The sequence below is a fragment of the Salmo salar genome, chromosome 23, assembly GCF_965601325.2.
Source record: "Salmo salar chromosome 23, fSalSal1, whole genome shotgun sequence".
NCBI lineage: Eukaryota > Metazoa > Chordata > Actinopteri > Salmoniformes > Salmonidae > Salmo > Salmo salar.
Window position 1 is genome coordinate 12,162,010 of NC_138313.1, and position 23,381 is coordinate 12,185,390.

The 23,381-nt window shown below is 43.7% G+C and overlaps 1 protein-coding gene across 2 annotated transcripts in view; it reads left to right on the top strand.

The window, feature by feature from the left end:
* Positions 1–23,381, top strand: part of LOC106584063 (zinc finger CCCH domain-containing protein 3) — an 88,700-nt gene that overhangs the window by 43,294 nt on the left and 22,025 nt on the right. For both annotated transcript variants that reach the window (XM_014168894.3, XM_014168895.3), the window contains 2 exons: positions 6,672–6,822; positions 15,834–16,003. In XM_014168894.3, coding sequence (XP_014024369.1) covers positions 6,672–6,822; positions 15,834–16,003 — 321 coding nt within the window. The remainder of the gene's footprint in view (positions 1–6,671; positions 6,823–15,833; positions 16,004–23,381) is intronic.

Genomic DNA, 23,381 nt, shown 5'->3' on the forward strand with positions numbered 1-23,381 from the left:
CACAGTGTGACCATCGGGCTCTTGAGTCATTTGTGTCTTAATTTATTTGATCAAACACTGTGCTTAAAGCGTCGGACAAGCTCAGTGCATATGTTGTTGTTGACACACAGGGTGTCTGTCTATAAATGGGAAAAAATAAGGTTAAACATGTCAACCGATCGATTGGTCGAAAGAACAGGACGACTCTCGGTTGACCCAAGATTTGTTTTAGTCGGGGACAGCCCTACAGCACACAAACACACAGACCCACTCACTCTAATGGCTGATCCTTAAATATAAAATGCCTGAGGCTCTTCCCTTTCAGGCCCCTCTTAACCCCCTGACAGGGTATATTTGATTGACAGCCAGTCACTCCCCTTTGACTCCACAACACGTTAACATGTCACATGAGTGACACTGAACCGAGCTGTCGGACTAATTCGGTCCTTGGAAACAAAAAAAGCATGCGAGCGTCACTAGTGGTTCGTCACAAAGCGAGCCCCTGTCTTCTCCAGTCATCTGACTGGGGTCAGGGTCAAGTCTCTCCGGAGGTGTGTTTGTCTCATCTGTATGATGTTTTTTTTTTATGAGTCTTTAACGTATAGAAGTTGTGTGTGTTTGCGTTCGTGTACGGTATGTGCACGCGCATGTGTGTCTGTGCGTGCCCGTGTGTCAGTCCCTTTAAGTGAATTGAAGTGATGCAAGCGTGTGTGTGAAGGACTGGATATTTATTGAAAGCGTGGTAAAAATCCATCCCTGTCCCCTTGATGGGCCGAGAGGTGTATGTCCGTCTCGCTCTCGTCCCGCCCAACACATATCCTTCCTCTGATCTGTCCCATGGATTTACACTCCCCTCCGTATGTATTTGGACAGTGAAACTAACATTTGGGCGCTATACTCCAGCATTTCATATTTGAGATGTAATGTTTCATATTAGGCGACATTACAGAATGTCAGCTTTTATTCAGGTTTTTTCATACATTTCTGTTTTACCGTTTAGAAATGAAAGCACTTTCTGTGTTTAGTCCACCTCCCCCCCTTAGTATTTGGACAACTCCACTAATAGTTTATAAAAGTAGTCAAAAGGTTAGTATTGTGACTCTTTTGGTTGTTTTGGATTATGTTTTGCCCAATAGGAACTGAATATGCTTTCATGTTTTAACAGTAAAACATATGTATGAAAATACCCTCAAATAAACGCTGACATTCTGTACTGTCGCCTCATAAGACATTTGATCTCAAATCCAAAATGCTGGAGTTTAGAGCCAAATTTAAAAGGTTAGCTTCACTGTCCAAATATGGAGGGGAGTGTATTTACTTTGTAATAAATACTTTTCCCAGTATGTCAGATAGCGTGAGTGGTGGTAGAAAATAGGAGACTTCAGAGGGGGGTAAGGTGTTACCCTAACTAACTTGAAGGGGGTAGGGTGTTACACTACCCCTCCTGGAGGGCAGTGGAAGAAGAATCAGCACGTGTTGGGGGGTGGTGGGGACAGGGGGTGTGGTTTACAGACGATTGCTCCACACACACGCGCACAGATGATGGCTTCACCGCGATGACAGACGAGGCGTAGCCCCTCAGGCGACACCCGAATCCCCCCCCCCCCCCCCCAAACCCCCTACCCCTACCCAACAACCACAATGACTCCTCTGCCCTAGTGACATCATCAGTTATCGGGCCCTAGGGTGTCCATGGCACCGTCTCTCCTTCAATCTGTCAGTACACCTCTCTCATCCCGCCATCTCATATACCCTCTTACGCCGCTTATTCTAACCCTCACCCCCCCTCCAACTCAACAACAGAGAAAAACACTTTCTTTCCCTCTAAACATATGTAGCACATCTTTAAAGTCCATTATTGTGATCCACACCAATACTTTCCGTGTAGGAAACATGAGAAAACACGGCACAGCTGGCTTAACAGAACAGCACAAATTCAGATCATAAGATTTCTGGCATTTTACATTACGTTTATTGTGTGCTTGTTCATGAACTGAAGGTAAACACATGTTATAGCATGCCCAGACAGGAGGCCCTTAGTAGGAAACACTCTGGCCATCATCACTTCTGAATCCTACAGGCTCTCAAGGCAGCTCTGTTTTTATCCTAAGGAACGCCTCAAGGTCACACACACACCATCTAACCCCTGACAGCAGGTCTGGGACCAGAGGCTGGGTCTCCTTCCTGTAGCATTTGTCCACAACACAGAGGGCAGAGCTCATTTCTCTTCTTTCTTTCTTTCTTTCTTTCTTTCTTTCTTTCTTTCTTTCTTTCTTTCTTTCTTTCTTTCTTTCTTTCTTTCTTTCTTTTTGTTTCTTTCTTTCTCTCTCTCTCTCTCTCTCTCTCTCTCTCTCTCTCTCTTTTTCTCTGTCTCTCTCTCCCTCTCTCTCTCTCTTTTTCTCTGTCTCTCTCTCTTTTTCTCTCTCCCTCTCTCTCCCTCTCTCACCACCCTTCTCTCTTTCTCTTCCCCCCCTTAATCTGAGACACTAGTATGTACTCACACATCCCCGAAACACACACACACACACACACACACACACACACACACACACACACACACACACACACACACACACACGTTAGAGTATTTGTGATCATACGACACCAACACTATCTCACACGCAGACACACACGACACCACTAAGCTCTCTCTCATACACACACGTGCACACACCCATGAGCACACAGACATGCCAGTCAGTGTGAGATATTGCACAGAACAGGCCATATTTTTGCTGGGTGGGGCAGTGGAGTGCTACTAATATTGCTAACTGATAGTACGTGCCAGAATCTGCTCTCACTCTAACTTACTATACATATGTATCTATGAGTGAAACTACTGCCTGCCTGAGCTTAGAATTGGGTGTTAAACTATATGCTAGTAACTTGAGCACCAAGTTGGTGGTTAACCGCATGACATTTGGTATGGATTTAAACATGATATCCTCCCAAAGGCAATTAAAGTGCAGCATTAGCTTAGCATTGGCCATGTTAAGTTAGCCTATCGTTGGGCATGTCTATCAGATTTCCACTGGGATGCAGAGGATGAGCCCCGGGGGATTTGAATGGAGACGGGGGGGGGTTGTACAGCAGAAGGGGGGTATAGAAGCTCCAGTATCAGACTGACTGTCAATAACAAGATTAATGGTTTACCGAGTCTCCGGAGGCGGTGGTGGTGGTGGTGGGGGGGGGAGTGCTGTTAGCTGGAATTAGCCGTCAGGTAAGGAGAAGTGTCGCTTGCCAGACTCACAGCGGCTGTGTGAAGGGACTAGATAGGGAGAGGCAGGGGATCACAGACCAGGTAGGGGGAGGAGAGGGATAGATAGCAGCCTGTCTCTACAGACGCCACACCGTGCGGTGTCATGATACCATTATTTGATCGTCCCTAAGAGGATGGGGTGGAGTGGTGCTGTGGTGAGCGTCATGCCGCTCTGTCACTCTGCAGTCAGGGAAAAGACTAGAGCAAGAGCGTGAGACTGGGTGAAGAGAGCAGGAGGTGGAGGTCCGGAGTGGCAGGCACAGTAAGATCTACTCTACCCGTCCGTCTCATAGAAGACGTAACAGCCTTCACATCCCGGTCGATCAGATGTAGCAGCTACATTATAGAAGAAACAGCCGTTGATCTGTTTCGGGGGGCTGTTGCTACATAATAGGAGAGCATGGAAATTGTCCATCCGTGGCTGCTGCTGAATCGCAGCCAAAGGGATCTAGATTCAATCCATGTACAACTCTGTAGTTATTCGGTGTTTAGAGAGTTTGTGGAGGGTTGAGTGTGTAAGTTCAGTAGCAGCAGCCCAGAGCAGAAGGTGTGAGGTGGGCTTGCGGAGAAATGCGCAGTGCAGAGTGAGTAGACTAGATCATCTGTGGTTTCACAGCATGGAGTTGTGTGTCATCTTGGGATGGATGGGTTTGATCTGTGTGCGTGTACGCGTGTGTGTGTCAGCGTGGGATGAATGGAGGGTGTGCTCTGATTGTAAACCCCAGCAGGTTGTGTTGGTTGAGTGGGTCTGGGAGCAATAGGGACTCAATCTTCTACTAGACCACCGCGAACACACACACACACACACACACACACACACACACACACACACACACACACACACACACACACACACACACACACAAACGGGGGTCTTAATCTTCCTCTAATAGGCCTTTGACAGCAAGATGGGGGAGCGAGAGAGAGTGCTACCCTTCTACTATACACGCACACAGACTCTCAAGCGTGTAGCTACACTACAAACTGGGCCTGTCATTAAACAACGGCTAAAGCGGAACATCATTGTGAGTCGCTGTTGGGACTAGGTGGACACCCCTAACACTAGGTGTGTTAGGGGTGTTTGGAATAGGACTGAGGGAGGGGTAGATGTGGGGGGTAGGGTGTGACGGGGAGGCGGTAAGAGGTTTGGGGTGCGGGGCACGGCAGCGGTCTTTGACAGGCCCTATTTGTCATCTGCCAGGAGGCCCGAATAGCTCTGAATGCAATACAGATGACTGCTGGGAAGAGAAGGGACTACAGTCCAGGCAACTAATCCTGCACAACCATGCCACCCCCCCACCTCACAGCATGGTTATTATAGTAAATGAAAACTGAAACAAAAACAAAAATTGGAAAAACAATTTAGTAAACTGAAATAAAACAATTAAGAAAAACATTTGAAAAAATAAACTGAAACCGTCTTTGGCTGCAAAATGAAATAAAATGAGAAAAAAACTTAAGTGTTAGTTTTTGTTTTTTTCCTTCTAATGGACTTTTCAAGCTTTTTTTTCCAAATGGGGTTTACAAGCTTCTGAATCTGGCAGGTAAATGCTGCGAGTTGATGGCGATGTTTCAAATAGTTTTTACGCTATCACTAGCTAGTGGTAGCGTAAACCATAGGTGTGAACAATAGCGGCAACAAAAGGTAAAGCTGAAACTAAAAAAGATAAAAACAAAATAAAATTTGTTTTATGAAACTCAAACTAAATAAAAACCTTGTAAATCAATTTTGAAAATGAAATTAAACTAAACTGAATACAGTTTACCGCATTCATACAGAGGGACGTGTGTGTGTGGGCAGGTCCCGTGCGAGCGTGTGTGTGTTTGGGGTAGGTTCCAGCATGATGTGTGGTGATTCATGGGTAAATGTTTGTCTGAAATGAATTATCCAGCTGATCCGGAGCTGTGTGTGTGCTGCCTGACAAGTGAAACACACTCCTCGTCCCCGGAATGTAAGATAAGAGAGAGAGGGTGGAGGAAGATAAATCATTTTGTTGTGTCATTGCTCCAAGCTGCTATTTGCTTCCTGGTCATGCTTTGTTATTAAATGCTAATTAACATGACAACAATCATGGCAATTGGCACTTAAAGATATCAGATACAAATAATTGAAATTAAGTAGAAAGGGTACATTGTTGGGTGTCTCTCTCTCTCTTTCTTTCTCTCTCTCTCTCTCTCTCTCTCTCTCTCTCTCTCTCCTCTCTCTCTCTCTGTCTCGCCTTTGCACTCTCTCTCTCTCTCTCTCTCTCTCTCTCAATTTCCTTCCTCACTCATTAAGAAGACAAAGTGTTGTCACTGTGAGAGATGGGTGGTGGGGGGGGGGGGGGGCAGGGAGTAAAAAAGAGAGAGATTTTCTTTGTCACCGACATCTCTCATTTTCTCCTGCTGGGTCTCAGCGTTTGTCTGAATGAACAGAAGATGATTTATGTGAGATTTGAGCTGGGAGACTTCTGTTTTAGACCTTCCACAACACAGCTCTGGTTCAGTTGGAGATTCACTTGTATATTTCAACTCTAGAATTGACCCAAAGTTTTATTTAAATTAGAACCCACTGTATTCATCCCAGTCCTCTCCGATCTTCAGAATCATCAGTCTTATTCATTCTTCCACAGTCATCAGACACAACCTGAATCGTCACAGTACACTGACTGATCCTGAAAGCTAAATCATAACTCCTGGCTTTGATAAATCCTCTAGTTTGTTAAATTGGTTTAAAGCAGCGGTTTCAGATCCTCGCGGATGCAAATGCCGTCCTTTACCCAGCGCAGCGTGTACGTCAGCCAATCCCAGCCATCATAAAGCAATATGATGGATACACACCCAAATAAATAAATAACAAGCACTCCTATTCTTTTTTTCTCCTCCCCTCTTTTATGGATCTGCAAAATGATATAACGAATGAGACTTTAAGAGAGAAATCGGGAGGGAGGGAAAGAGACAGAGGATAGGAATTATTAGGCTCATATATATATATATATTCCTCCTTTTGTTATTCACTCTCATCTTTACATGTGAAGCTGGTTAAAGAGCACACCTGCCTGCCACAGAGTTCTAGGTGTGTGTGTCTGTGTCCTATTTGTGTTGTATCTGCTAACTTGACCCTGAACCCGGGCTTGACCCTGAACCCGGGCTTGACCCTAAACCCAGGCTTGACCCTAAACCCAATAAACCCAGGCTTCACCCTAAACCTAGGCTTGACCCCAGGCTTGACCCTAAACCCAGGCTTGACCCTGAACCCAGGTTTGACCCTAAACCCAGGCTTGTACCCAGGTTTGACCCTAAACCCAGGCTTGTCAGCCAATTCCCCAGTGGTGCATTGGCACGTTGTAGTTTGTACCTATGAGTTAGCATGGGCATATGCACAAATGCCATGCCCTGTATTGGTTTCTTGACCTGTCAATCTGATGTCAATCACTTCCTCTGTCTTCCCCAGGTCCAGCCTCTCTGTCCCTGCATAGCCAATCGTCTCAGCGGGTTTTCAGGACGCGCTATAAGATAGTGACGCGCCTGGGCGGAGCCACCTCGCACACACCCCACTATAGCCACACCCTCTCCTGGAGAGCCAAGAGGATCCATACGGCCAGGTAATGCGTACACACACACACACACACACACACACACACACACACACACACACACACACACACACACACACACAAATACTGCATACAATATTCCACTATTTGAAATACGCAGTTTATACATAGGCTGCACTCTGTAACACATGGTACGTAACACACACAGGCCCCCACACACTCTGGTTCTTATGTTTAGTGTGTCTCCCTTCTTAATATCACTCAGCAGCACCATAACCCAGGAAGGAGGGCCTGTCTTTAAAGTAGCAGACAGGTGTGCCGTTGTGTGTTAGCCTGTGCATGGAATGGAGAGGGACCCCGAGAATTTATGGAGCTTATTTTTGCGCAGTAGATGACCCAGGGAATAAAACATTTATACCGGTCCTCTGCTCTGTACACTCTGAGCATGAATTTACACCTCTTACAATGGGATCTCAGAGAAGACCCCATCAGAAGGGAGGGGAGTGGGCAGGTGGAGGGGGGGGGGGGGGGGGGGGTGGCTCTTCTCCGAATGTCATTACAACCTCCCGTCTCTCTTTTCCTCTCTGTCTTTATTGCTCTCTTTCTTCCTTTCACCCTTTCATTTTGAGAATGAGGGAATTCACGGAAATGAAGCTAAATGCATTTACTTAATAAGCACTCAATGAACATGATTTACAGGGCTCCAACTTAACCCCTAGCTCTTTATCCCTCCTCATGTCTTTACCGCTCTCATCCTCACATCCATTCTATCCATCCTGTCCTCCTTTCTCCCTGGAAGTGAGAATGATGCTCGGTGCTCAAACAGAGATTCTAGAAAGTAAAGGATATAAATGAGATGAGGAGAAGGTACGAAGTGGATGATATGAAGTGGTTATGAGGTCATAACTGGGGGACGGAGGGAGAGGTAATGAATCCTTATGATGATCTCATTATTGGCCCGACGGGCAATAAGTTAATGTGTTATTCATGACCTCATCACTGTGAGACGGACAGTTAGACAGTTAGTTAATGTTTTATTATGATTGTTATTAACATAGACTTATGGTTTTATTGCGCTGCTAGTTAAAAGGTAATATGGTTATGGAGTTGGTTAATGTATTATTCTACTATTCTGATAGGCCTGTGAAATGGCTTAGTGTCTTAATGATACTATGTTTTCCTAAGCCTCCTAATGGGCTGTGGCGGGAGGAGATTACAAGTTGTTGCATATCGCGCAGGCACGCGCACAGACACACACATACACCGTTGTGTTCATAGCGCGAAGGGTTCAGTTGGAGTGCGGTGTGCTGTGCAGGTGTGTTTTTGTCTTTGTGGCTGTGGCCGTCTGCTGTGCAGGTGTGTTTTTGTCTTTGTGGCTGTGGCCGTCTGCTGTGCAGGTGTGTTTTTGTCTTTGTGGCTGTGGCCGTCTGCTGTGCAGGTGTGTTTTTGTCTTTGTGGCTGTGGCCGTCTGCTGTGCAGGTGTGTTTTTGTCTTTGTGGCTGTGGCCGTCTGCTGTGCAGGTGTGTTTTTGTCTTTGTGGCCGTCTGCTGTGCAGGTGTGTTTTTGTCTTTGTGGCTGTGGTCGTCTGCTGTGCAGGTGTGTTTTTGTCTTTGTGGCTGTGGTCGTCTGCTGTGCAGGTGTGTTTTTGTCTTTGTGGCTGTGGTCGTCTGCTGTGCAGTTGTGTTTTTGTCTTTGTGGCTGTGGCTGTGGCCGTCTGCTGTGCAGGTGTGTTTGCAGGTGTCTGTAGCCGTGTGAGACGTCCACTGACTCAGAGGAGATACAGACACACAGGCTCCCATGACAAGGGGAGACACATGGTTACATTTCAGCTTGGAGAGATACAGTAGTTTCTCTCTCTCTCTCCCCCGTAAGGAAGATTATGTTACTGTATGCCAGTTTGGATTTGTGTGTTCTTCATGTGTTTTAATTGCCTCTGTGAGTTTTTGTTGTTGTTGTGTGTTTGGTTGTATGTCTGTGTGTGGTGTCTCAATTTGTGTAGTTCAGGTTGAGCTAGGTGAAACAGTGGGACTGGCTGCATGAGGCTGAGAATGGAGCTAGGGCCTCTGGTGACTTATTGCTATTCATTTAGCCGCTGCAGTAAATATTGATTAATCAAGGTATTTTCAATTTGAGCCGTGCGACATCCTGTGAAATATCACCAAGTCTGGAGATTGGGGGGGCGGTGGGGGGCTGGACAGGTCCCATGGGAGAGAGGACGTTCTCCTAAGACCCTCCCCCCCAACACACTTACTTCCCCTCACTACCTCAATCTGTCTGACTCTCTCTAACACCCTTGAACCTTTTATTAGTTCTATCCTAAGCCTTCTAGCAGTCCTAGCTAGAGGTTGACTGATTAATCGGAATGGCCGATTAATTAGGGCTGATTTCAAGTTTTCATAACAATCGGTAATCGGTATTTTTTATTTTTTTTACACCTTTATTTAACTAGGCAAGTCAGATTAAGAACACATTCTTATTTTCAATGACGGCCTAGGAACGGGGGTTAACTGTCTTGTTCAGGGGGGATTCAGGGATTCGTTTTTGCAACCTTCCGGTTACTAGTCCAAAGCTCTAACCACCTGCCTTACATTGCACTCCACGAGGAGCCTGCATGGCAGGCTGACTACCTGTTACGCGAGGGCAGCAAGAAGCCAAGGTAAGTTGCTAGCTAGCATTAAACTTATCTTATAAAAAACTATCAATCTTAACATAATCACTAGTTAACTACACATGGTTGATGATATTACTAGTTTATCTAACGTGTCCTGCGTTGCATATAATCGATGCGGTGCCTGTTATTAATTTCTCATTGAATCACAGCCTACTTCGACAAACGGGTGATGATTTAACAAGCGCATTTGCGAAAAAAGCACTGTTGTTGCACCAATGTACCTAACCATAAACATCAATGCCTTTCTTTAAAATCAATACACAAGTATATCTTTTTAAACCTCCATATTTAGTTAATATTGCCTGCTAACATGAATTTGTGTCACTTCTCTAGCGTTCCGTGCAAGCAGTCAGGATATATACAGCAGTTTGGGCCGCCTGGCTCATTGCGGACTGTGTGAAGTCCATTTATTCCTAACAAAGGCCATAATTAATTTGCCAGAATTGTACATAATTATGACATAACATTGAAGGTTGTGCAATGTAACAGGAATATTTAGACTTAGGGATGCCACCCTTTAGATAAAATACAGAATGGTTCCGTACTTCACTAAAATAATAAACTTTTCGTTTTTGAAATGATAGTTTCCGGATTCGACCATATTAATGACCAAAGGCTCGTATTTCTGTGTGTTATGTTATAATTAAGTCTATGATTCATTCAAACAGCACCTTTGTGCGTTTTGCCAGCAGCTCTTCGCAATTCTTCAAGCATTGCGCTGTTTATGACTTCAAGCCTATCAACTCCCAAGATTAGGCTGGTGTAACCGATGTGAAATGGCTAGCTAGTTAGCGGGTGCGCGCTAATAGCGTTTCAAACGTCACTCGCTCTGAGACTTGGAGTAGTTGTTCCCCTTGCTCTACATGGGTAACACTGCTTCGAGGGTGGCTGTTGTCGATGTGTTCCTGGTTCGAGCCCAGGTAGGAGCGAGGAGGCAATACTATAGGCAATACTAAAGTGCCTATAAGAACATCCAATAGTCAAAGGTATATGAAATACAAATCGTATAGAGAGAAATAGTCCTATAATAACTACAACCTAAAACTTCTTACCTGGGAATATTGAAGATTCATGTTAAAAGGAACCACCAGCTTTCATATGTTCTCATGTTCTGAGCAAGGAACTTAAACGTTAGCTTTTTTACATGGCACATATTGCACTTTTACTTTCTTCTCCAACACTTTTGTTTTTGCATTATTTAAACCAAATTGAACATGTTTCATTATTTATTTGAGGCTAAATTGATAGTATTTATGTATTATATTAAGTTAAAATAAGTGTTTATTCAGTATTGTTGTAATTGTCATTATTACAAATAAATACGTTGTTAAAAAAATCGGCCGATTAATCGGTAGCGGCTTTTTTTGGTCCTCCAATAATCGGTAACGGTATCGGCGTTGAAAAATCAGAATCTGTCGACCTCTAGTCCTAGCTCATCTATAGCAGTCTCATCTCATCTTACGCCCTGCACTGAGTTCTGTCCTACCTCTGCAGCCCTCTCATATCATCCCCACTCGGGTGTCCCCGAAGCTTTAGAGAGGCCCAAGATGTAGCCTCGCTGTGGGAATAAATATGGTTCATTCTGATTTCCATAGTGGGGCTAATGCCCTTGGCACAGAGTGTCTAGCACCAGCCACACATGATCAGTAGGCACCTCTACCTATCTGAGCACTCCTGTCACCCTTAACTTCCCTCTCTACTCTGTTAGTCTCCCACCCAGACCCAAGGGAAGTGAGCTGACCTGTCCCTTACCCAGCATGCCGTGCGGTTCTCAGTGTGGTGTCAGCAGTAATAGGCATTGTGGGTGATTGGTTGCTGGGGGAAGCGGATGGGGGGGGGGGTATTCCAGCCCCTGCCACCAGGAAAGAGATATAATCTCAACATTAAGTCCATTAATAGTAGCAGGAGTTGAATTAAGAAAGCCGTAAAACATGCAGCGCACCCCAGGATAAATGACTGTCCCAGCCCTCCCCTCCCTCGCTCCAGCCGTCCCTCTCTCCGCCCGTCTTCTCCATCCCTTCTTTTCTCGCCTACTCTGTTGCTTATTTGCCTCCCTCATGTTCTATGTTTTCTCTCTTTCTCTCTATCCATATCATTGTGTTGCTGCTCGTCTTTATCTTTCCATTGTCTGTCCGTTCATCTCTTATTGTTTCTCTTCTCATCCTCAGCTCTTTTTCATACGTTTTCAGTATCACCTTATCTCTGCTTCTCAGCTCTTTTCCACCTATTTCACTCTCTTGCACGCGCTATCATCTTGTCAGTTCTCTTTGGGATTTAATGGTGCTTGATTGTTTGTTTTTTGAGCTACTGTTGAGACACACATACACACACATGGTCTCTCATCTCGTCTAGTGCTCCTCTATTGATCAGGATGTGGGAGACGGCAATAAAGGCTGCGCCGCTCTCCTCTCCTCTCTCCCATCACTTACACACTCATTCACTCCTCCATACATCCCTCCTTCACACCAGTTCATGTGGCAATTTTACTCCTCTACTCGTCACTTATCATATTTATCTTCCTATCGCTTTCTCACTTATCCCTTCTTACTTACGGTCTATTCTAACATTCATGTTTTTACTTCTCTTTTGCGCTTTTCTAGTCTCCCCTCTTTCTTACACATGCACACTCTCATCTACAGATTTCTGATTGCTTTGTCTTAATTTGATGTTGTTTTGCCCCAGAGGTGTCCCTTACTCTCATACGATTAGTGTAGATTGAATTGTTTTAATGCGTAATGAGTGTGTTTAGGACCTCTGTTACTGCATTGCTGTAAGCAGAGCGCAGTCCTCCTCTCCTCGCTATAGGAATTAGCTAGACTGTTTGCGCTGCTCAGTCTGTTCCAAGGGTAACTGTTTTCCCAGTATGAGCTTACTAATGCTTTCGCTGCATGCAAACAGGCCAGAGCAGCATTATTCAGAGCACTCGCGCGACCCCCAAATTCTTCCCTGTCACCAAAACAAAAGTCAGATCGTTCATCAACGGCAGTAGTAGTGCTGAATCGCTCTCTCCTTCATCTGTGTGTCGCGCATGGTGAGAGCTGTTCACACAAACACACTCACGCACAATTTCACTGGCATGCAAACACTCAGAATATACTCACAAGGGAGTTCTTCTCTGCTATTTTCTCCACCTCTTCTACCTCCTCTCTTCTCCTCTCCTCCTATACACTCACCACCTACAACTCTGTGGGATCATGGTCCATGGGGTCAACTTACCCCTGCTGTAAATATACAGTGCATTTGGACCCCTTGAATTTTTCCACATTTTGTTACTAAAATTGATTAAATAAAAGATTTTCCTCATCAATTTACTCACAATACCTCATAATGAAAAAGTGAATACAGGGTTTTAGACATTTTTGCAAATGTATTAAAAATAAACACAGAAATACCGTATTTACATAAGTATGCAGACCCTTTGCTGTAAGACTCTAAATTTATATCAGGTGCATCCTGTTTCCATTGATCATCCTTGAAATGTTTCTACAACTTGATTGGAGTCCACCTGTGGTAAATTCAATTGATTGGACATGATTTGGAAAGGCACACACCTGTCTGCCCACCACTGTTGACAGTGCAAGTCAGAGCAAAAACCAAACCATGAGGTCGAAGGAATTGTCCGTAGAGCTCCGAGACAGGATTGTGTCAAGGCACAGATCTGGGGAAGGGTACCAAAAAATGTCTGCAGGCATTGAAGGTCCCCAAGAACGCAGTGGCCTCATCATTCTTAAATGGAAGAAGTTTTGAACCACCAAGACTCTTCCGAAGAAGGGCCTTTGTCAGGGAGGTGACCAAGAACCCGATGGTCACTCTGACAGAGCTCCAGAGTTCCTCTGTGTAGATGGGAGAACCTTCCAGAAGGACCTAAAGGACTCTCAGACCATGAGAAACAAGATTATCTGGTCTGATGAAACCAAGATTGAACTCTTTGGCCTGAATGCCAAGCGTCACGGCTGGAGGAAATCTGGCACCATCCCTATGTTAAAGCATGGTGGTGACAGCATCATGCTGTGGGTTTGTTTTTCAGCGGCAGGGACTGGGAGACTAGTCAGGATCGAGGGAAAGATGATCTGAGGTCCTTGATGAAAACCTGCTCCAGAACGCTCAGAATCTCAGACTGGGGCGAATGTTCACCTTCACAACTACACACACCTACACACACCTACACACACCTACACAGCTCAAAATCTCTCTTCTCCCCCATAGTTTGTCCCATTAATGAATTACCATGGTGATTGGGATGAGGTGTGTGCAGCTAGGATGTGTCCCCCAGGGCTGCTGGGGGGCAGAGTGGTATGTTGGCGTGTTGTTGAAAAGGCTCCCCCTGAAATGAAAGTGCTGTCCGGCAGGGGAGGATTTGTGTGGCGGACAGGCCTGGAGTACCTTTGATAACAGATCTCTTGCTTGGGGGTCAAGGGCGGCACAGGAATAGGTCAAGGAGAGAGAAGAGGGGATAAGGAAAGAGAAGAGAGATGGCTCTCTTCTCCTTCTCCAGTTGTATCACTTGGGGCTTTTTTAAATTCTCATTATCTCTCTCTCCCTCCCTCCCTTTCCCCTCTTTCCATCCTCCCTCCTCTGCTCTCTCTCTCTCTCTCTCCCCCCCTCTCTCTCATTAATAGGGAGATTACATGGCGATAGTAGTGGAAATAGTGGTGGTGTACAGGAAGTAATATGTATAATGTTCAGTAATGATGTTGTGCTGGAGGGGGAAACTCATTCAGACAGCTGCCTACCTCACATTACTGCCCTCATTCACACACACGCACGCACGCACACACACACTCATGATGCACTCTTATATAGGCACACACTTTCTTTCATACTGTATGTATGCTCACACACACTCAACAACACACATTGCCTTTTCGCCCCAATACTCCCTCACCAGGTGTCTAGTCCTCCCCCCCCCCTCCTCTTTCTCCCCTCCCAAGTCCTGCACCATGTGTCAGGGTTAACTGCTGTCTATGTTAAGTGTTCATGTCATATCCACATTAACCTCCATGATGGCTCCTCTGGCTGTTGGGCCCTGCTAAAGCCTCCCTGGGAGGCAGTCACTGCTCCTACATTAGCCTCCATTATGGCTCCCTGGGCTCCAGTTGCCCTGTGTAGGGCACACACTGATCTTATATTTGTGAAACTGAGTGTCTCTGCTGGTGAGTTATGGCCTGGTGCGGGAGAGGGAGAGAGGTAGCTAACTAGCGATCTGTGAATGTGATGTTCCTTCTCTTGTTCTTCTTTCTTCACTCAGCTGCACACAAGCTCTCCACTTCGTGTGTGTGTGTATCTCGCTGGCTGAGTGTCCTTGTGTGTGATTCTCTGTGTGTGGTTCTCTGTGTGTGTTTCTGTGTCTGTTATTGTGTAACTGTAGTTGTAGTGTGTGAGTGTTTACCTTAGCGTAGTTGTTTATGTGTGTGTTTGGGGTCCCAGCTCTGTTCTCTGTAATGGGAGGCACGAACTCTGGCTCCAAACACATTGCCAGCCCATCTGATCTACAGCAGCAAATTACCTCCAGCGCACTGCACACCAGCCCCAATCCCACCCAAATAAAAGTGACAGTCCAGTACAATTTATTGCCACAACCCCTGCCCCCCCCAACATTCCCCCCCACACACACACAGTTACACACACACAGTTACACACATAGCACAGAGGGTGACTTCCTTCGCTTCTGCATGTCATTTTGTGAATATTTATTTGTGTGTATTCTGTAGGCTTTGCGTGTGTGTGTGTGTCTGTGTGTGTGTCTGTGTGTGTGTGTCTGTGTGTGTGTCTGTGTGTGTGTCTGCGATTACGACTCTGCGTTTGTGTGTGTCTGTTCGGCACCACGCGTTGCTTCAGGACCCGGGGGCAGCCCTCCCTGCTCTGGCCTCCTGCCCTACCTATTATCTCATTGATTTCCTCCTCTTTTCAATTCTCTCCATTTCCACACTGCCGCCCTTTCCATTAGGGCAGCAATTTAACAGAGTGCTGTGACATGGGAGAGAAACAGGGAGGTGAGGAGGGAGGGTAGGACTGGGAAGCGTAAAGAGGGAGATGAGAAGGGGAGATAAAGTGGAAGAGGACTGCAAAAGACAGGCAGAAAGAGAAGGGGTGTAGATGTGGTGGGGAAGTGAGCAAATTACAAGAGCAGTATCATTCAGCTCATTACTACTTTGTGGTTATACCGAATTGATCTTTTTGCCCAAGTACTGCATTCTCCAGGAGTTATCATACCATGATGTTTCCTCCCATAGAAAATACCATCCCAAAACCTGGAATTGTCAAACTGTTCAAACAAGATGTTCTGTGTATCCATGTATGCTTTTCCTAATGCTTTGCCAATTTCTCCCTCCCTCACTCTATTCTGCTTCTTCTCCTCTCTCTTTCTCTCTCTCTCTGTGTCCTCCAGGAGTGTGCTCCAGAGCCGTCTGCGTCCCCCCGGACAGGACAGGCACCCACCGGCCCAACACTGGAGAGGCAGAGGGCGGGGCATGCGCTGGATTGGCGGAAACCTTTACAGCGTCTCAGCCAATAAGCTGTCCCGCACTGTGACAACCAGTGCGCCAATCAACAGGACAGGTACTACACACACACCTTACAAATACAGTTGAAGTGGGAAGTTTACATACACTTAGGTTGGAATCATTAAAACTCATTTTTCAACCACTCCACAAATTTCTTGTTAACAAACTATAGTTTTGGCAAGTCGGTTAGGACATCTACTTTGTGCATGACACAAGTCATTTTTCCCACAATTGTTTACAAACAGATTATTTCACATATAATTCACTGTATCACAATTCCAGTGGGTCAGAAGTTTACATACACTAAGTTGACTGTGCCTTTAAACAGCTTGGAAAATTCCAGAAAATTATGTCATGGCTTTAGAAGCTTCTGATAGGCTAATTTACAAAATTTGAGTCAATTGGAGGTGTACCTGTGGATGTATTTCAAGGCCTACATTCATACTCAGTGCCTCTTTGCTTGACATCATGGGAAAATCAAAAGAAATCAGCCAAGCCCTCAGAAAAACAATTGTAGTCCTCCACAAGTCTGGTTCATCCTTGGGAGCAATTTCCAAATGCCTTAAGGTACCACATTCATCTGTACAAACAATAGTACGCAAGTATAAACACCATGGGACCACGCAGCCATCATACCGCTCAGGAAGGAGACGCGTTCTGTCTCCTAGAGATGAACGTACTTTGGTACAAAAACTGCAAATCAATCCCAGAACAACAGCAAAGGACCTTGTGAAGATGCTGGAGGAAACCGGTACAAAATTATCTGTATCCACAGTAAAACGAGTCCTATATCGACATAACCTGAAAGGCTGCTCAGCAAGAAAGAAGCCACTACTCCAAAACCGCCATAAAAAAGCCAGACTACAGTTTGGAACTGCACATGGGGACAAAGATTGTCCTCTGGTGTCCTCTGGTCTGATGAAACAAAAATAGAACTGCATGGCCATAGTTATGTTTGGAGGAAAAAGAGGGAGGCTTGCAAGCCAAAAGACACCATCCCAACTGTGAAGCACGGGGTGGCAGCATCGTGTTGTGGGGGTGCTTTTCTGCAGGAGGGACTGGTGTATGTAAACTTCTGACTTCAACTGTACACTGTGCCAATCATTGTAGGCAAAGGTTATGCACTTGTTATAGACCACTGAGTGAGTATCTTGACGTTTGATATTGTGCAGGCACGGAAGTAGCACTACGGTAGACGAGGAGGAAATATGAGGTGTGTTAGACATCTGAAATAATCAAGTTGTCATCAGTCAGTGGGACAGGAGGAGGGGCTGCTGTGGGGAGAACTGGACGACACAGATTAAACCCAGCCGTGAGCTGCTCTCTCAATCTCTCGCTAACTCAATCGCTTTCTCGCTCTCGTGCTCTCTGGCTCTCTCTCTCTCTCCCCTTACAAAAAAACACATGATTTCACACGTGGAAAATCCTGTGAAAACGTGTTTTTTGGAACACTTTCCATGTGACATTTCACATGTGAAAACATGTTTTTGAAACACTTCACATTACTTTTTACATGTGAAAACGTGGTTTTGGAACACAACACGTGAAAACGTTGTGCTGTTAACATAATGTTTTCAACGTACATTTTTTACACGCTTTGACATACATAACTGCATTGTGTATGTTTAATTATACAATATTTATTTTTCAACGTGTCCTCACCTGGTATTTGAACTGAGTTCATCTGTATTCTTACACTTTGGACTTCAAAGTGAATCTCAAATTTGTTAAAAATAAACTCAAAACTCTTATTTATCATAGTGATTCAGGAGTAACATTGAAGCAAAATAATATGGCCCACCAACATTAGACAACTATATAGAAAACCCTCAAATTGCCGAAATTAGTAAATGAAATCAATGATGAACGAATAGTTTAATTGATAACTCAAATAGCAATGCAGATGCCAGTCTTTTTTGCTAAGTGCAGAGATGTATTATAGGTAATAAATGTGTATGGGTGCAGATTAGTGCACCTCAAATCCAGAGGTTGTGAGTTCAAATCCCAAGGGGGGTCATATTTTAGCTAAGCAGTGTACCACAAACTTTTAAACCACCATTTCACAACTTTACTTATAATGATTTGGGATAGTTTGAGACCATCTGGGACCATCGTGTAACTTCCTGACAACTGGTAAAACAAATGTCTTGAGAAACTCTTACAAACATTGTGAATTGGTCCTCACCTTTACGGAAAAACTAAATGTCACGTGGGAAACGTTCCAAAAACACATTTTCAGGGAAGTGGCAGGGAAGTGAGTATTACATTGAAATGGTGACTAGCTACAAATGAAATATTGTATTTTTCTTTTGTAACACATGCACTTACAGTGCCTTCAGAAAGTATTTCTCACATTTTGTTGTGTTGTAGCCTGAATTGAAAATTGATTACATTTAGATTGTTTTGTCACTGGCCTACACACACACATACTCCATAAGGTCAAAGTGGAATTATGTTTTGAGAAGTTTTTACAAATTAATGAAAAATTAAAAGCTGAAATGTCTTAAGTCAATAAGTATTCATCCCTTTGTTATAGCATTTCTAAATAAGTTCAGGAGTAAAAATGTGCTTAACAAGTCACAATAAGTTGCAATGACTCACTCTGTGTGCAATAATATTGTTGAACATGATTTTTGAATGACTACCTCATCTCTGTACTCCACATATACAATTATCTGTAAGGTCCCACAGTCGAACAGTGAATTTCAAACACAGATCTAACCACAAAGACCAGGGAGGTTTTCCAATGCCTTCAAATGGTAGATGGACAAACAAAAAAGCAGACATTCAATATCCCTTTGAGCATGTTGAAGTTTTTAATTACACTTTGGTAGGTCTCTTAATACACCCAGTCACTACAAAGATACAGGCGTCCTTCCTAACTCAGTTGCCAGAGAGGAAGGAAACCGCTCAAGGATTTCACCATGAGTCCAATGGTGACTTTAACCTCTATGGGCTAGGTGGGACGCTAGCGTCCCCCCCGTGGTGCACTCCATCAACAGCAGGTGCATTTCAAGAGCGGCAAATTTGAATCCAAATAAATGTCAAAATTCAAATTTTTCAAACATACAACTATTTTACACCCTTTGAAAGATAAACATCTCCTTAATCTAACCACGTTTTACGATTTCAAAAAGGTTTTACGGCGAAAGCATAAATTTAGAGTATGTTAGGACAGTACATTTACAAGAGTTGTGTGTAATGTTTTGTCAATTCAAAGACAGGGTCACCAAAACCATAAAACCAGCTAAAATGATGCACTAACCTTTTACAATCTCCATCAGATGACACTCCTAGGACATTATGTTAGACAATGCATGCATTTTTAGTTCTATCAAGTTCATATTTATATCCAAAAACAGCGTTTTACTATGGCATTGATGTTGAGGAAATCGTTTCCCTCCAATAACCGGCAGTCAAGTCAGCATCACAAATTAAATAATTAAAATTAGAAAACATTGGTAAAATATTATATTGTCATTTAAAGAATTATAGATTTACATCTCTTGAACGCAATCAACTTGCCAGATTTAAAAATAACCTTACTGGGAAATCACACTTTGCAATAATCTGAGCACTGCGCCCAGAAAAATACGCGTTGCGATACAGACTAGTCGTCATGTTGGGGAGATCTAAAATCGAAAATACTATGTAAATAATCCATTACCTTTGATTCTCTTCATCAGATGTCACTTCCAGGTATCACAGGTCCATAACGAATGTAGTTTTGTTCAAAAAAGCTCATCATTTATGTCCAAAAATCTCCGTCTTGTTAGCACATGATCTAAGCCCGCCGGACTTCACTTCATGAACGAGGGGAAAAAATATATTTACGTTCGTTCAAACGTTGTATAGCATAAATCATTAGGGCCTTTTTTAACCAGAACATGAATAATATTCAAGGTGGACGAATGCATACTCTTTTATAACGTATTGGAACGAGGGTACCCAACATGAACTCGCGCGCCAGGTGTCTAATGGGACATCATCGTTCCATGGCTCTTGTTCGGTCAGATCTCCCTCCAGAAGACTCAAAACACTTTGTAAAGGCTGGTGACATCTAGTGGAAGCAATAGGAAGTGCCAAAATATTCCTAAGCCCCTGTGTTTTTCAATGGGATAGGTTTAAAGTCAATACAACACATCAGGTATCCACTTCCTGTCAGAAAATGTCTCAGGGTTTTGCCTGCCAAATGAGTTCTGTTATACTCACAGACACCATTCAAACAGTTTTAGAAACTTTAGAGTGTTTTCTATCCATATATAATAAGTATATGCATATTCTAGTTACTGGGTAGGATTAGTAACCAGATTAAATCGGGTACATTTTTTTTATCCAGACGTGCAAATGCTGCCCCCTAGACCCAACAGGTTAAAGCTTGGTCGCAAATGGGTCTTCCAAATGGACAATGACCTCAAGCATACTTCCAAAGTTGTGGCAAAATGGCTTAAGGACAACAAAGTCAAGGTATTGGAGTGGCCATCACAAAGCCCTGACCTCAGTCCTATTGAAAATTTGTGGGCAGAACTGAAAAAGTGTGTGCGAGCAAGGAGGCCTACAAACCTGACTCAGTTACACCAGCTCTGTCAGGAGGAATGGGCCAAAATTCACCCAACTATTGTGGGAAGCTTGTGGAAGGCTACCCAAAATGTTTGACCCAAGTTAAACATTTTAAAGGCAATGCTGTCAAATACTAATTGAGTGTATGTAAACTTCTGACCCACTGGGAATGTGATGAAAGAAATAAAAGCTGAAATAAATCATTCTCTCTACTATTATTCTGACATTTCACATTCTTAAAATAAAGTGGTGATCCATACTGACCTAAGACAGGGAATTTTTACTAGGATTAAATGTCAGGAATTGTGAAAAACTGAGTTTAAATGTATTTGGCTAATGTGTATGTAAACTTCAGACTTCAACTGTATGCTATAGTATGAAGATGAAATTGACAATATTTAAAATAGAAACAAATACACGCAACATGTACATAGCACATCTGTCAGCGACACTGATTATCGTTGGGGAGAGTGTTAGAACTAATTTTCTAAAATCTGTAAGGAACTATAATAATTTGAATGGTTGTAAAGTAAAATAAAATAAAAAGGACTTTGTTGACTTACTATGTGAGGTAAAGAAAAAATGAGCGAGAAGCCCAGCTGTGAACTTTCCTACATTTGGGATTTGAAGCAGGCCAGGTACTAATATGCGTGCTCAAGCGCGCGCTCCGCCAACATTAACAGGACAGAGAAACCAGACACATTCTCATTGCTCTCATGGAGCGCTTACATGATGGTAAGAAATAAACCAAAATTAACCAAGAAGGTTGTGAACTCGGCAAACGTTTCCACTCTGAGAATGAGAATGGTAAATTACTGTAATTAATACATGCATTAACATAAATACATGAAACCAAGTGACAGGGATTAACAGTAAATTGCCTGTTTTGCGAACGGTACTCTACCACATGGGCATTCATAAAAGTGAATTTAAGGCCGACACTGTAGCCTTGACTACTATTCTACTTTGCAGGTATAGGAGGGCGGCAATTTTTGGGGTCTCAGCCTATGGAGGCATATCAACCAGGACCGGCCTGATCAGCGTTGATTAGTCAATAAATTAAGAAGAGATTCTGTATCAAATTATACCATGCCAGATTGGAGAGGATTGGCACATTGTCCATTTGACACAACATTAGTGCATATAGGCCTCAGAGCCAGAACAACCTTGTCAACTGCTGTTGGATAATTAATGAATGACCAGACACATCTAACCTTTTTTTAAAACATTTACATTTTTACATTTTAGTCATTTAGCAGACGCTCTTATCCAGAGCGACTTACAGTAGTGAATGCATACATTTCATACAATTCATTTTTTTTTTTTTTTGTACTGGCCCCCCGTGGGAATCGAACCCACAACCCTGGCGTTGCACACACCATGCTGGCGTTGCAAACACCATGCTCTACCAACTGAGCCACAGGGAAGCTAAAAGAAGATAGATGTAATTATTTACTAGCAAGCAATTAAAACGTGCTCCACATCCCAGCGCATTTTGCAGATTAGCTGCTCGCGCATCAAAGGTCAATTGGAAAGAAGAGGAGATATAGAACGTTTAATTGACAGACTAAGTTAGCAAAACAATCGCTTATAACCATTAGTTAGGTAAAGTTGATCTACATGAAAGTAAAGTTAATAAAAAAGAATCCTAAAATGGATATAGGCCTATTTAAACGGTTTGGAAGGTTATTTGGAGGGTCTTCGTCCATGACTGTCAGTTACACGGTTATTCATTCAATTACCGTCACAGGGTTTTCCCGTGTGCTCAAATGTTGTCACATGTTGTTTCATGTTATCACATGTTGAAATGTTTCATCCCCGTGTTACATTTATTTCACACGTGCTCACCATGTTGTCACTTTATCGCATTAACTTCACATAAAATCACTCAAGCTCACGTGAAACATTTTCGTAAGGGGTCTCTCTCCTCCTTCTGTCACATACAGACTTTGTCTTTCTTTCTCTCCCCCCTCTCTTTCTTTGATTTACAGTCCTTCTCTCTTACTCTCTCTCTCTGCCAAAACATGTGGCTGGAATTGAAGAGTTCCCTTCTGTTCCTGCAGCTTGTGACTTGCCTCCTGATACACAAACACACACACACACACACACACACACACAGAAGTGCCATTTTCACACACCCACTCTCCACAACACCACATTCCAGCATGCTCTGAAAATGCCTTCAGTGTCCACCACAACAGCGGTTATAATTTCAGATCTCACCAGTCCAGTGAGCTGAGATTACACTACTTCTCTTATTTTCCTGGTCATCTGCCAGTGGCCTCCCATCATAGTGTCAAGATCACAGGAACACACACTGATGAAGAAGATATATTTTACATCTGAAATATTCCAAAATTAGAGACTTGGCTAGGTATCAACCCTCCTTACCTTACCTCACCTCCCCCCCTCTTTTCCACCATACCCATATCTCATTCCCTGCTTCCTTCCCCCCGTCCAAAACTAGAGGCTTGGAGAGCTATCAGGTCTCCGGTACACTCTTAGAAAAAAAAGGTGCTATGTAAAACCATGTAGTGTTCTTCGGCTTGTCCCCGTAGGGGAACCGTTTTTGGTGCTAGGTAGATCCCTTTGCAGAGGTTTTTACCTGGAACCCTTTGCAGTTTTCTACCTAGAACCCTTTGCAGAGGTTTCTACTTAGAACCCTTTGCAGAGGGTTCTAGCTATTGTAAGATGACATGAAAATAGAGCTCTTTGGCCATGCACACCAGTGGTAGGTTTGGGGCAGTGGTGGGTTTGGCGATGAAAAACAGAAGCATATGCAGAAAAGTACTTCATACCTACGGTAAAATATGGTTATCTGTATAATGATGCTAAAAACAAAATGTATATACATACAATACACTGCTGGTTCA